The sequence below is a fragment of the Prinia subflava genome, chromosome 7 (genome assembly GCF_021018805.1).
Source record: "Prinia subflava isolate CZ2003 ecotype Zambia chromosome 7, Cam_Psub_1.2, whole genome shotgun sequence".
NCBI classification, from domain to species: Eukaryota; Metazoa; Chordata; class Aves; order Passeriformes; family Cisticolidae; genus Prinia; species Prinia subflava.
This window is the reverse complement of record NC_086253.1, coordinates 21691213-21705957: the sequence shown is the minus strand read 5'-3', so window position 1 is coordinate 21705957 and position 14745 is coordinate 21691213. Positions and strand designations below refer to the sequence as shown.

Here is a 14745-nt window from a genome sequence, read left to right as displayed (position 1 = left end):
TCATTTCAAACTGCAAAAGAATTACTACAAGTAGGGAAGAATACCCAGGAGACCTATGGCATTCCTCAGAAGAAAAGAACATCAGGTAGTATATTTAAAATTATTAATATTTTATTCTACCTGATTAGTAATTTTTGTTATATTTAATAAAATATGTTTTTATTTAGTCACTCGATTCTTTAATAATAAAAATTAAATTTTAACATGGCAAATTTCATTTAGCTTTACTGTTCAGTAAATGTAAACAATAATCTCAAATTACATGGAATACAGCTTTCCTTTCCTATACATGTTACCGAAATGCTCACAGTTCTTACTGCCTTGTCCTAATGGTGTTAACTATATAGTAATAGAATGGTTTGTGTTCCAAGGGACCTTAAAAATCATGTATTTCCCCCCTTCCATAGGAAGGAATACCTTTCACTGGACCAAGTTGCTCATGGCCTCATCCTGGCCCTGAACATCTCCAGGAATGGTGCATCCACAACTTCACTAGACAACCTGTTTCAGGGTCTGATACTGTGTGGAGTATCCAGGTCTTTGTAGATTACTTTTTAGCAGTGTTTTATGCACGTATTTTTCAGCTTCTGAAAAACATACATTGTATTTTTTGTTAGACAAAAATGCCATCTTGTGGCAGAACGTTGTAAGCTGTATCAGTCAGTTGTAATTTTGGTGGAGAAATGAAGTCAAATTTTTAGCAATATTTCCAATATTGTTTGCCATACCATCATACACTGAAGCATGAGCCTAATTACATACATACTGAAGATATCTGATGAGCTAGAAAGTGAATATTTAGTCCTCAAGAAAAGGCACTGATGACAAATGAGTAAAGGCAAGAGGTGTTGAGCGTTGGGAAAAGCATAATTCTTTCCTCTAACAAGAAGAGAGCCTACAGTTAAAAGACACTCTTTATTAAAAAAAGAGAAAGGTTGGTTGTTATGTCTCATTTTCAGAAAAGGGATCAAATTACTTGTATATTTGTCTTACATCTAAAAACTGATAATAACATAGGATGAGACATTAGTGAGTAGATGAATAAAACTAATTAATACTATTCCTATTTATCTTTTCTTTTACCATGCAATTTTCTCATTTACAGTAGCAATTTGCAAATGGTGCAAATATATGGCCTCTATAAATAAAATACACAGACTAACTGTGTATCACAATTACGATTTGCCAGCAAGACATACAGGGGTTCTAAATAGCCCAAAAATTAATGAAGTTTTGATCAATAACATTTTGATTGATATTAATATTTATATTTTTATACTATGTGATTGAAGGAGAGGTGAAAAAGAAAAACAATTGGTGCATGGAATCAGTATCAGAAGAATGAGTGATTAATTGTGCACAGGTGGACTTGAAGAAAGAGGCATCTGTTGCCTGTTGCTGAAGTCGTGGGGAAGTCACACAGATGTGACAGCCTGTGTAATCACAATATGTGTAAGTACCAAGGAGTCAGCTTGCTCTCAGAATTGTTCTTCACTGACTCTTGCCAGCTACTTTCTACCTTTAATAGAAATCAGTTTAGTGTTTAGATAAATTTTTGGTGTGTTTTATGACGTGGATTGCAATCTAGAATTAAATAACAGAAGATGGTAAATTAAATATTTCAGTAGAAACCCGCTATAGAACACCAACCTTGTTCTTGCTCTGACTTAGAAATTATGTTAGTCCTAGTAACCATTTTGGAAAGAAATGTGTTTTTAGATATTGAAAACATGAATAAGGAATGGCACAAATACTTCTGGTTTACTATCTGTGCCTTCAAAACAAGAACTTAGTATAACAAACAAAATGTCAAAGCCATACATTTTAAAATTTTTGTGAAGAAATAGTTCTTTTTCCATATTTGATGGTAACCTAAAAAACTCCATTACAATGACAGTGTAAAGTGAAGCGACAAATCTCATAAATTCAGGAAAGAGATTACATATTCACATGAGCTAACACTGAAATCTTGTATCATGTTCACAAGAATGAAAAATATTCACAGAGAATATAAAAGCAGAATTAATTACTAACAAATCTGAAAGTAATGAGAAGTTACCTCTGTCTGTACATTAGGCATTAATCTGAAGAATTTGTTAGTTATTACTACTGGACATATGTGGCGGTGCATTATTTTAGGTTTATTATGATTTCATATTTGTTGTAATAACTCAGTTTTGTGTACCCCATTATCCTTCTTTATGTGCCCCCAATTCAGTTCTGTGTACCCCTACCCCCCTCATTAATATTCCTTTGTCTCCTTCAGTTGCTTTAAGTTATGCCTGCACCTGTTATGTTATGTGACTTTCAGTTATCTGTCTATTATCTTTCCCGCCTTATGTAAACCCATCCCACACATCCTGGATTGGTTGCTGTTAGTTTTACCCGCGGATGCAACACCCTAGATACAGACCCTAATTGGTTGCTTTAAATTTATCGCTCCCTTTACCCCTCCCCTAAGCCTCTTGTATAAAACCCACTGCCCGAGCCCTGCTCGGGGCTTCTTGGGGTGTTGTCTTTTAGTTGCTCCTCTTCTTAATAAACCTCTTCAGTTCACCCCAAGACCCGTCTCGTCTCCACTCCATCCCTGCGTCCGAAATAGACACTGCCGAGAACATCGGAGTCCCTGGGTGGGGAGGTGAGAGCTCCCCAGGGGGAAGGTGTTGCACCCCTGGCCGCTGTGTGCCCTGGGACTGGAGAGAGTCACACACCGCGACAGACATAGAGTAATCCATGTATTATAGAACGATTCATATGATTTTGATACAATGAATAATTTCTTATGTTTAAGATATGTGGAAATATTGTGTTGACTGAGTATGGCATGTGCAAACAGTTAAAGTCCTTAGAAATCTATGCAAATCAGTCTATAATCCTTCATACCTACATTTTCAAAATCTCACTTTTCCTTATACGAAATGCTCACTTTTATCAAGCAAGGACATGGCTATTATACTTTGCTTTAGTAAAGAGTTTGCAAAGTAACAAATTGATAGTCTTATCCTGACTGATATCCCTGTCACTTGTTCACCCAGAAGTATCATGGAAATATTCATACTGTTCAACAAGAAAGAAGAAAAATTGGGCTGTGAGTTGCTAGTGATTCTGTCAATTGAACACCTTATTTTGCCACTTTAAGCAAAGTTCTTCTGAAAGATCACTTTTGCCACTCTTCTGCAAATAGCGAGACAGGAGCTGTTGTTTGTCTGCTGACTTTGGAAGGGTCTTTTTTTAGCAGCAAAGCAGCTCATAGATCTGGTGTGTTAAATTATCAGGGCACTTCAGCTGAACCAGCTGCAGTATGCTCTGTCAAACAGGTAAACATAAAGCAAACAATGATGTATTATCTTCTGCAATCTCTTCTGCAAGCCAAAACAGCAAGTTGTCCCATAGGGCCTCTGAAGAACAAGAAATTAATGAAGTAAATCTTCCTTTTTTCTGAAAAGCTTTTTAAGGCTGGAGGCTCAGTAAACTCCCCAACTTTTTATACTTTGGTGGAAACATCATCCCCTCTCATTTCCAGTGCCATTTTTGATAACTGCTTTGCAGTAGGAAGTGAATGTAGTCAAGAGCAGATTCAGCAATGATCTATAATTTTTAGAACCGAATGGGGAAAGTTAGCAAAAAACTACAAGGGTTTCAGTATTTACTGTAACTGATTCATCAGTTATACTGGAGCTTTCCAGTACAAAGTGAATTTTCTTATACACAAAATTATATGCTGTGCAAGCATCCCACCACAACAGTATCTTACAAGAGCTTTTGCATTTTCTGGTAATCAGATCTTTTTTCCTTTGACTGTCTCTTACCACACTAACTATTTCCTTCCTGAATATGGCATTTTCAAGTGTCAGTAACAGCTGAAACAAATCTTGGAACTAAAAAAAAAAATAGCAAGTATCTTTTTTATACTGATATTAATTTAATGGTTGTTTTCTTACCTGATGAATCAGAAAAAAATTTTTTGTACTTCATGGACAGTGGATCAATTTTTCATGCTATTAAAGAAAATGTGTTGAGGAAAGAGAAATGATAACGAGTAAGAGGTGAGGCGTATGATTTGGGAGTGAATTGCAGTGAATTTTTGTCCTTATTAAAAACCAATTAATACCATCAGTATAAAACAGTATATAGCTATTAAATAAATTAATAAAAATTTCATCTATCAGATGGATATTTATTATCTATTATAAAAAGTTCATCCTTCATGCAATTTTATAAATTTTTGGTTAATATTATGCCATAAGTGATGTATAGAAATTGGGTGTATAGAAAATCTATAGAACTTTTGTCGATGCTACAGATTCTAATTTTGAATACTGCATTAATGTTGCCTGCCTTTCAAGGAAAAGAAAAACTTTTAAGTATGCGGTAGCTATTGTTAGGTCAGGTAACCACACTGTATTTGTAGCAATGTAAAATAATTCATTTTACATAGTTCAGCTTTTAATAAACATAATGAAAAATCAAAATTCAAAAGAGAAGTTCCATTAGAAAGTAGAAAATTTTTCCTCTTTCTTCCTCTAAATACTAGAGAGAAAGAAAAAACACCTTGTCCTGTTTTACCTATGGCTGAGAAAGATGAAAGTCTTCTGGGCTTTAGTGTTGTCTCCTACTGTATATAGAACAAGAAATTACTTACATAAGCCTTGAGCACAAAAAGAGATTAGTTTCTATGAAGTGAAATTCAGATGTTTTTTGTTTGAAAGTGAAATTATCCTCTTTCAGTACCCATGTTACTTTTGTCACACACATTCAGTTATATGACCCAGCTATTCATTCACAGCTCTCCCAAGGAGATTTGCCTGAGGTTTATTCACTGATCTTCTGGTTTTCATTTGGAAACTAAGAATGTGAAACTCTGACTGGAAAAGTTATTCTTTTCTTTCTGATATACTGAGCATTATGAAGCTTATCTTAATCACTTCTATAATACAGACTTTAAATATTTTTCAACATTTGGAGCGTCTCAAATGTACTGAGCTGCACAGCCATAAGGTCAGTATATTCATAACCATTAGCTATTGTGAATTAAACAACTTCTTATCAGGTCTGTACGCAGTCATCCTGGGAGGGGATTTCAGTGTGCACAGGATGCACACATTACCTGCTGCATGGCAGTGCAAAGCCATCCTGGGCTGTACTGCTCTTGAGATCTTCGGGGTAGGACTGGGTGACTTTTAAAGGACCTTCCAACCCAAATTATTCCAGCATTCTCAGTCTGCCTCGTTTTGCATGCTTCTACAGCAATTCTGTCATTGCACGTGCCCCAGTGTGAAGGTAGAATGATATGGCTAAAAAATTCTCAGAATAACGGGAATATAAAGCTCTTCCAGAGGGGGACATTGCTTTTCTTCCAAGACTCAGCTTTTTCTGGCTTTGTTTAATTGGGCATTTGTATTTAAACTTATTTTTATTCATTAATGAGAATTTACCACCTCAAAGGTCCGTATTAGATATTCCAAGTTGTTTTAGATTAACTCAATTACCCATGCATTGGCTTTAATCTGAACCACTTTCTGCTACTTAATGTTAAAATAGTAGTAAAAATTATAGGATAGTGTAATAATATACGATGCATTAGATCTAAACCAGTAAATTGCCATTTAAGATTAAGTGTCTGTGGTGAAGTGCTAAATTCACCCTCACTTCAGCTGTACTGGCATGTGGTCCTGCTGTTCTGGTTGACAGCTTAAGTAAAATACTCTTAGTAGCCAAAGCAGTTTTCTAGTCTGGAAGGCCTTCAATTAGCCAAGCAACTGCCTTTCTGCAGCAGGGGATGACATGCTATTCTGCTGTTAGACAGTCATTAGACATAAAACTTCAGCAGAATAGTAATTTCATAATGCTTATATGTATTACAGCAATCTAGTTTTGGAAAGCATTCCCAGCCAGTAACATTGATGTGCTGTCAAACGGACCTCTCAGACATGACCAGACTCTAGTAGCATGTAAAACAGGACAGATAGAAAAGGATAAATTAATCTTTTACCTCCCTAGCCCATTTTGTCATATAAATACAAAGACTTTGAAATCAGTAGCACACACATACTTGACATGAGAACCTAATGCACTGTGTCTGACTTGTGTTGAACACAATAGGTTAGAGGAACAAGTGTTTTCTGTTGCTGAGGATATGAAAGCACCATAAATAACAATCATTAGTGAAAATCAGATCACTTCTGTAAAAATATATGTTTAAAGTAAAAACTGATTTGAATGTTTGCATACAAAGTAAACAAACTCTTGTTTGACCACTGTAAGCAATGCATTTTTAAGTGAATAATGACTGCATATGCATATGAAAAATGACATGATTGTATAGTTACTACCTTCTCTACAAAAGAAATTTAGGTGGGAATTTTACAGAAATGAGTGAAAATGTAGTAATCAGAATGGCTGCCTTTAGAAGATTCCATCTGTCTTTGTCACAACCAAAACCAGACATTCCAGATTCTTTTAATTATCATCTAGAAAATATAATTTTGTTGAGAAAGGTGTCAAGACAATTAAATTTAAAAAAGAGAGACATACTACTGTTTGTCACCAGAGATTTAGACCAAGTGTTTCTGTAGATATTTTGATATAAAAATGCAGGCAACTTTGATAGTAGTAGCTGAGTCGCAGGATTTTGTGCAGTATAGTGTGCTGGTACATAGGCTCTTTGAAAAGTTTACAATGAGATTTTATTGCAGGAATATGGAAGATTAATTTATATAGCATTGGCTTTCACCAGAGATGAAGATAATTGTCCATATGAGTATAGTGCAGAGGCTGATCAGGAATAAAAGAATAATCAGGTGATAGGTAGAAGAGAGGTTACACAAACCATTTAATGATTCTACAATTTGCAATTCTGTGCTCCCAAGACAATGAAATAAAAATGATATAGCTGAAACTTCAGTAATAAATTCACAGTGCCAGAATAGCTGGGGAGAGTAGATGGGTGAAAATTTTCTGCTAGAAAATTTTCCATGTTTATACTTGGATAAGCTAAGAGAACATAAGATACAGCTAAGAGAAATTCTGAGAATGTTTGTACATTGATGATGCACCAGAAGTCCATCAGTGACTCCTGTGTGTATCTGTAAATCAAAAATCATGCCAAGATCCTTTTTCTAATAAATATTTGGTAGGGCAGAAAGGGAAATGTCTCTAATATTATCAAGTGAGAAATGCACCTTTGGTAATGTTAATGCTAATTTACACAGTGGAGACTGGTGTTAATATTCATATGGTAAGGTTTGTTCCCATTTCTTTGGTATCATCTCTCTGGTAATTTTATAAAACACTCCTGTTCCTTTGTAATGAGGTGAACTGTGGTTACCAAATTTATCCACTTCGTTACTCTGGAGCTGCAGCCTTGTTTGTCTTTGTGAATGAAAACTCAGTCTGCAGACTTTCCTGACATCTTCTCCATTCTCTGCAGTCTGTATAATAAAATTTATTTTTTCTTTACCTTGCATTCAGATACATGGCATCTAAAATAATTCATTAGCATGAGTCAAGTAAAGATAATCATGTAGCATTTTGTTGTTCCTTGGTTGTTTTTTATCATTATTATTACTTTGTTGAACATCTGAGTTAAACTTGCTTCAGTAGTAGGCATATCTTTGTAGCTAGCTTTTTTAGCCCTTTAATGGTTGGCTTAAAGAATAAGTGGTGAAGGCAGTGCTACAAGTTGAAAATCAAGGAACAGAAAAGGAGGTATGTACATAACATAGAGAAGAATAAAAATAAAAGGGTGTTGTGATTGGAATGAGAATTATGTGCTTTCTGGTTATTCAGGATGGATGTCTATCTGTAACAAAATGAATGGCAGCAGAGGGGTAGCTACATTTTTAGGTTTTTTAAATCCATTTATTTGATACATCTATATACACCATCCTTTATGTATATATTGAGCAGATATTCCCAGGGACTGGGAACTTCTCTTTTTGCAGAATTTTCCTTTAAGGTACATGCAGTTTTCAATGGAAGAGTTTATGTACAAAATGTTCAGAGAGCCAAATACATATTTATATGTTCAGTCTAAAACAGACAGGAGGAGACTATTTGCAATTTTGGGTGAAAACCTTTCACAGGCTTCTTCTCTCTTTTCCCTTCAAGCCAGACTCTGAATGGTGGCAGACACTAAATGGAATTTTCTAGACTACTAACAGAAATGGCATAACTCCCTGTCTCATCATCTCGATTCACAGTGCAACTCACAACAGGCAATATTTTGCCTTGGTTTCTTGCTCCCTCTAAGTGAATTTACACAGACAAAACAGCAGACAAAAACCTGTCCTTTTAAAATAATTCTTAAAATATCATATGTTTCTGAGGGACCAGGTTTCACAAAATTCACAGGGACTGAAGAGATCTCTAAAGATCATCTTGTCTGACTCTGCTGCTCAAAGCAGGGTCACCTAGAGCACATTGCTCAGGAGCTCGTTCAAGGAATACATTTTCTTTAATGTTGGAGGAGTTTCCCGTGAAGCTCCACATTCCTTTCTTTGAGAAGAAACAAAACACTAAAATAACTGAATGTTCTGTGTCTAACTTCAATGTACCAGTGTTCCCATACAGCATTTTTTAATACCTGAAGTAATTGATAATGTTCATACAAATAACATAGAAATAGTTCTGCAGCAAGAGTAAGCTTGTGTTTGTAGGTATTTCCCCCTCTGCTTTCCTTGATGACTTTTTCTGGTTTTCCCACCTTGCTTAAAATCTATAGCTGGAAATATACTCCAGAGTATGTGAAAGATATAATTATTATGAGATTTTTTTTGAATCCTCCAGAAACTGCTGAAACTTAGAGGATTTTTTTTAGGAGTCCCCATGTTTTAATGCTTTTTTAAGACATGCCAAAAAGTTTAAGTTTTCGAAATATTCTACTGCATACTTTGGAAACACCTGGATCTTTATCTAATGCATAAAACTGACCTACTATAAACCATTGTGCCATGCATTTTGATTCAGGCACATTGAAATGTGTAGAAGTAGAGATGAGAAAGTTCAAAGGTCAGACTCAAATCAACTTAGTGTGTTATGAACACAGCAGCTTTAAGTCACGCCTAGTCTTCGTGTTCAATGTTTGACTTTCTTGAAAATGCCTGAATATTCCTTGCTGAAAAAACTTCACACGATCTTCAGTCTGACTCCTGCTAGAAACGTAGTGGTCAGCATATTTAAAGAATATACATCAAAGACGGTATTAATTTTTCTGGTGAAAATTTAGCATGAAAATTTTAAGGGTTTGCTTTAGTGTTTCTAACAATCTCATACGTATTGAAGTCTATATTAAAGAACAAACAAATTTTTGATACAAGAAATTATAACCCAACAACCGTAAAAAAGAATTCATTTGGATGTTATAAAAAATGGTGAATTGGAAGTGAGTTTCTCACCAAGGATGATATGCTGCAGCAACCCTCTTTACTGTAGCACTGAAGGCTCTTGGATGTTCTGTCTCATCTCCTTGCCTTTTTTTGTCTGGGTTTGGAGGACAGGGTAGAGTAATAGTGACTAAGCTGTTAAAAGGTTGGGCAGAAGGATGCTGGACATGAACCAGTGCACTAGTAGATATCACTGAGTGATACATGTTTCTATCAAGTCTTGCTTTCAATGCTGAAACCGATGATGGCTCAATTGGGTGAATCTAAATATAGAAAGAAATTGTACAATCAACTTGCAAAAAAATACATCTTCCATTACATGCCTCAATTTTTTACAAACTGGTTTATCTTTTGGAGTTGGCTAGGCTACCACAGAAGAGTCAGACTCCTCTCTTTAACCCAAGAACAACCTTACGCAAGTAACAGCACTTTATACAAAGCACAGAATAGTGCTTGAAAATCATCAAAACCTGGAGCTTTTATTGCCTAAAATATTTGTATTTTTTTGTTCCTGATTTGAGTTAGTTTTGAAACTCATGAGCTTCCTCAGATTTTGAAAAATTTCTGAGATCTTTCTAACCTGTATTTTTTTGTAATTTTAGTTTCTCCATACTTCCAAATTAACATCTTAATGGGGGAAGGGAGAAACATAACTGAAGCACAATTTGAGACTATACTCAGCCTAATACATGAGAAAAACCTTTTGTTGCACTTGCTGGCATCAAGGATGAAGTCAGGTGAGAAAAATGGTTCCATTAACTTGACCACTGGGCCAAGCAATTAAAGTTTTGAGTTGACACATCTTTTTTGAATACAACTATATTTTCTGAACTATGTCAAACAGAGGTAGATCTTCTTTTTAGCTAGAGATATCCCTGACCTGTGGTTTTAACAAAGCTGACAGGAAATCCGCATATACAGGATGTGAAGCTGCAACCAGTTTTGTAGACTTCTGATATTGGAAGAGACTGCACTGTAACCTCATTAGCATACTCACTTCACAACCCAGTAGATAGCAGGCTTATGCAACAAGTATCACATATTTCAAGCTTACCTTTAACTCCATAGGTGCTGGAGAACTGAATGCTTCTGGATGGCAACAGAAAGAGATTCTAGAATCCACGTTCAGCTTTTGTAAGAGTCCTACCTTTGGAACAGTAAATGTTTCCTTCTTTAAGCAGGACAACACAGAAAAGACACCAAGTTGATAAATTTTCACTTTTGCAAAGCTTTCCTGAATAAAGAGAATGTGGGGCTAGAGTATTGGAGGGAAAGGAAGCTGTGTTTCACAGATTGAGAAGGTATCATTCTCTATAGAGCAAAGTATTAATGAAGATAAATTGAGTATTATTGCCAGCTGCATGCCCAAATACCTGGTGATCCCTAGTCATCATGTGATGTCACTCATATTCCAGTGAAATGAAATAAACTTATGAACTGGGTGATGAATCTGGTCCAATACAATACTTCTGCATTTAAAAAAAGAGAAACATCTTTGTTTTGAACCATTTGATATAGAGTTTGTACTTATACCCATGGAACTGTGTTGCTTTGTTTTAAAAGCACAGTAATTCCCCCTAAGTTTTACCTCTATTAAATAATGCAATGCATGACACTTATTTACAATAATCATGAAACATTACTCAACCATTTGTCTTGGGAGATCAAGTATTAGCTTAACATTGTAAGGGAAAAAAAGAATGTTATTAAATACTAATTTTCAAATAGAATTCATGCTTGAGAAAGTAGAAGGAAAAGTTCTGTTTAACCACACATAATGGACAATATGATTTACTAAGAACTTTACTTGAAAAACTCCAGAGACTTAACTGGGAGCCTCAAATGATGCTTTTACAATGCTTTAATGAGAGTTACTCACCTTATGGTTTCCTTGGTATCCTTGCAAAGAAAGAGGAGTTAAGTAGTTTGACTGAAAGTTCATATCAGTCACCTTCACCATAATCTCCCAATAATTTCCTCTGAAGCATGACGTAAATGGGATTGCAATGTTGATAGGGAAAAGTAGTTTTCATAATCCTAACATTCGATACTGATGACATTGCTGACCAACTCCTCAGAATCATCCACCAGCAAGGAACTAGTGTCATTGAGTATATTACACTTTGGATTCTCCAGAACACTTGCAGGGGCTTTAATAAAGCAAGCTATTTCCTGTTTATTTTTACCACTCCCTTTGACTAGAAATCTATTAAGAAAAAAGTATTTTGAGAGGGGTAGTGTCTTGCATTTTTAATTACATACTTCAATGTAATGATGTGCTATAACAAAGCATAAGAAGATAATTCAGAAAAATATTTTTTTATGAATAAATGGGAAAATCATGAAAATTTTTATGTTTAGCCTGTGTCAGAACAGCTTTCAAATTACTTTAAAACTGGTGAATTGTAGCTCTTTCCTACTAATTTCCAACAATTTGAGGATTATTTACTTTACTGCCTGTGACTCAGTCCCTCTGGCATAAAAAAAATTATACAAATAGAAACTTAGAGTTTACTTTAAGGGAAAGATCTTTATTGTGCATGTTCTGATAGTAAACTGCTGTTATGTGCACAACCAGCAGCTGTTCACTACATGTATATTGAGTTTCTGCGCCCACGTTTATACGTTAGTAAGCAATAATTATGTGTGTCTATTCCTAAAAAAAAGAATATGTGCTTACTCTTTGTTCATCCAGTTTCTAGTTTTTTGTGCTTCTGAATCACTCATGGAAGGATTTACATCAGTGAGATCATAGGTTTGTGCTGAAGATGTGAAGGTACTTAGGTAATTTTTAAAAATCTCATTATTTTTTTCCATTTTACTGTCTTCAATTTTCTCTGTCAGTCTGTGGTCTTCACTTTGTAGTCTTTTTAAATTATCTCTGACTACTTCCTTTTTCTCCTGTTCAAAACGATTTGTGATTCCTCTGTCATAAATGTCTTTCAATGTCCCAGACAGAATGTCTTCCTCACTGCTTGTAAGAGCATCCTGAAAAGCCAGTTCTGGAGACTTTTCAGTAACAAAGCTATTTCCATGAAGTTTATCCTTTCCATTGCACTCTTTTTTCTCTGTAAAAGACACAACCAGTAGTTGGTGTTCACCATCTTCCATTTTCATTGGAGATTCTCTGCTGGTGTTCTGTTTTTGAGCAGATTTGTTTTCAGCTGAGGATGCAACTTTTCCCACAGTTTTAATTTTACTTGTGTGGGTTTGATTAACATTTTGACATTCTGTCTTGTTCAGGGAAGGAGTTCTTTGGAATTGCTGACTGAAACTGGAAGATGCTTGCAAAGAGCCTGTTGCTTCTCCTTCCAAAAAATGCACATCTGTTTCTCTAAAACCATTTTCATCAGTCTGGTTCTGAGAATCACCATCTTGTCTGCAGCTTGCAGCAAAAAATTTATTTTCTGCCTCTTGAAGGTGTGAGATTGTATTTATCAAATACTCCTTCACTTTCTGCAGATAATCTACAATTCCATTGTATTCTGAGCCAAAAAATAAATAACCAATTAAATTTTCCTATGAAAGTGAGACAAAAATGTGAAAACTATTATTCACATTCTTATTGAATTCCACATAATCTCATAGTACCATTCAGTACATGAAGCACACTCTATTTCCTGGCTTCCATTTAATGTTTTTGCATATATTGCTGTTCAGGTGGAGTCAATTTTTAAAGAACTAAATAAAGAAAAGTACATTTTTGTACTTGTCTAAGAACAACTGTGTGTGTATTTGTCAAAGTTTTACTCTGGCAACCTTAATGAACACTTTTCTAGTGATCAGACACTAGCTAAATTCTTAATGACAATCAATCCAAAGCAAGGCATTGAGAAAATATAGTCAAATTAATTTGGGAAGATCTTTGAAACTAAACACTGTATTTCCTGAAATTGAATCCTGCATGATTCTAATGCATAGGTTTATAGCTGTTATACATGGACATAATTTTAAACTCAGACCTTAGCAACTGAATTTTGCTATGAAGAATAGATGATAACACAAAACCACCAGGCCACATATAATACTGAAGCTCAGTAGTTTGTAATATTCAGTTATAGGAATGGTGAAGGTTGCCCTTGCATGTAATTAAAACTACTTTGTGAAGAAGAATGCACAAAAAGCACATAATCACTATGCGCCATGCAAGATTTTAACTTATTTATTTTATGATCCCTAGTTTTTCTTATCCTAAACATTTTTTTAGAAATCATTCCAGATTTTCTCTCCAAGGATTTAAAATGTATTACTTGGGGATCTTTCTGCATCTTATGCTGTCAGTCCCTATAACTGGAGAGGTATCTTCATTAGTTAGATATATTGCAGACCTTGGAACATGTTTTCCTTATTTCTGCTTGCTGCATGAGATCCTGGATAATTTTGTTTTGCAGGTTAAATCTCGTGAAAGTCAATACAAATAAGACAACAGTATCACAGACTATGGTGTTCTCTCCACTTAAAATGTACAGATACACACAAGGAAAGGAAAACCAAAAGGGCTGATGCAAGTCTTACAGGCATACTTTGACTTTTCACTATTTTTAACAGTCATATGAAGTAAATAAATACCTCAAGGTTTTCAGCTTGGAAAATAATTTTATTAAGAATGTCATCGCATATCAGTGAGTGATATTATGTGATCTAGATAGGCCTCTCATCTCTATTTACATCTGATTAATTTAAACCTACAAAAAGTACCCTTCAGAATAGCTTTTTTCTTATTTAACTTGGTTTAAAACTTATTCCTTTCTAATACTTCCTCAGTTTCCAAGTGACTTATTAGACTTTGACTATATTTGGAAAAAAATAAAGAAAAAAGGAAGCAAATACATTTTAAAAATATTGTTTACACTGGTAGTTTAAAAAATATATATATTTTACTTTTTTTCTACAAGCACTTTTACAGTAGTTAAGAAATTCTAGACAGTTTATCAGGACTGAGAAATAAAATAAAAGGATTGGAAATAACAGAGCTTGTTTGCAGAAGAGGTTGTAAAAGACCACTTCCCAGTTTCACTGTAAGGTGAAGTTCAAGCTTAGGCAAAACTGGCAAAATTTACATTTCCCCCCTGAATTTTGCATTTCTAAACAAAACAAAAAATCCTCAAACAAATTGTACAACCCTTTAAACTCCCCTAAAATCAAATTTGAAGATAACAGGCTAATTCAAAACAATGGCATTTTCCTATGCTGTAAATATGGCTTTTTTAATATGGGCAAGAAAAGATGTGGCCTTGTAACCATATACTATCCAGTTGTGTCACATGGAAAGACACTTTGCATTCAATTACAAGGTTAACCATGAAATAAGTCTTCTTTTGTGTTTTTCCCCTCCCCTGCCTCTTTTCCAACACTTTGCTTT

General features: G+C 34.9%; 1 protein-coding gene across 1 annotated transcript; it reads right to left on the bottom strand.

The window, feature by feature from the left end:
• Window positions 1-3108: 3108 nt before the first annotated feature.
• On the bottom strand, window positions 3109-13904 carry DTHD1 (death domain containing 1). Its single transcript, XM_063402203.1, is given in 10 exon segments — window positions 3109-3407; window positions 3950-3998; window positions 7182-7430; window positions 7568-7634; window positions 9396-9646; window positions 10438-10617; window positions 11263-11411; window positions 11414-11589; window positions 12064-12902; window positions 13899-13904. Coding segments are annotated over 10 exon segments (2265 nt in total).
• Window positions 13905-14745: the final 841 nt, after the last annotated feature.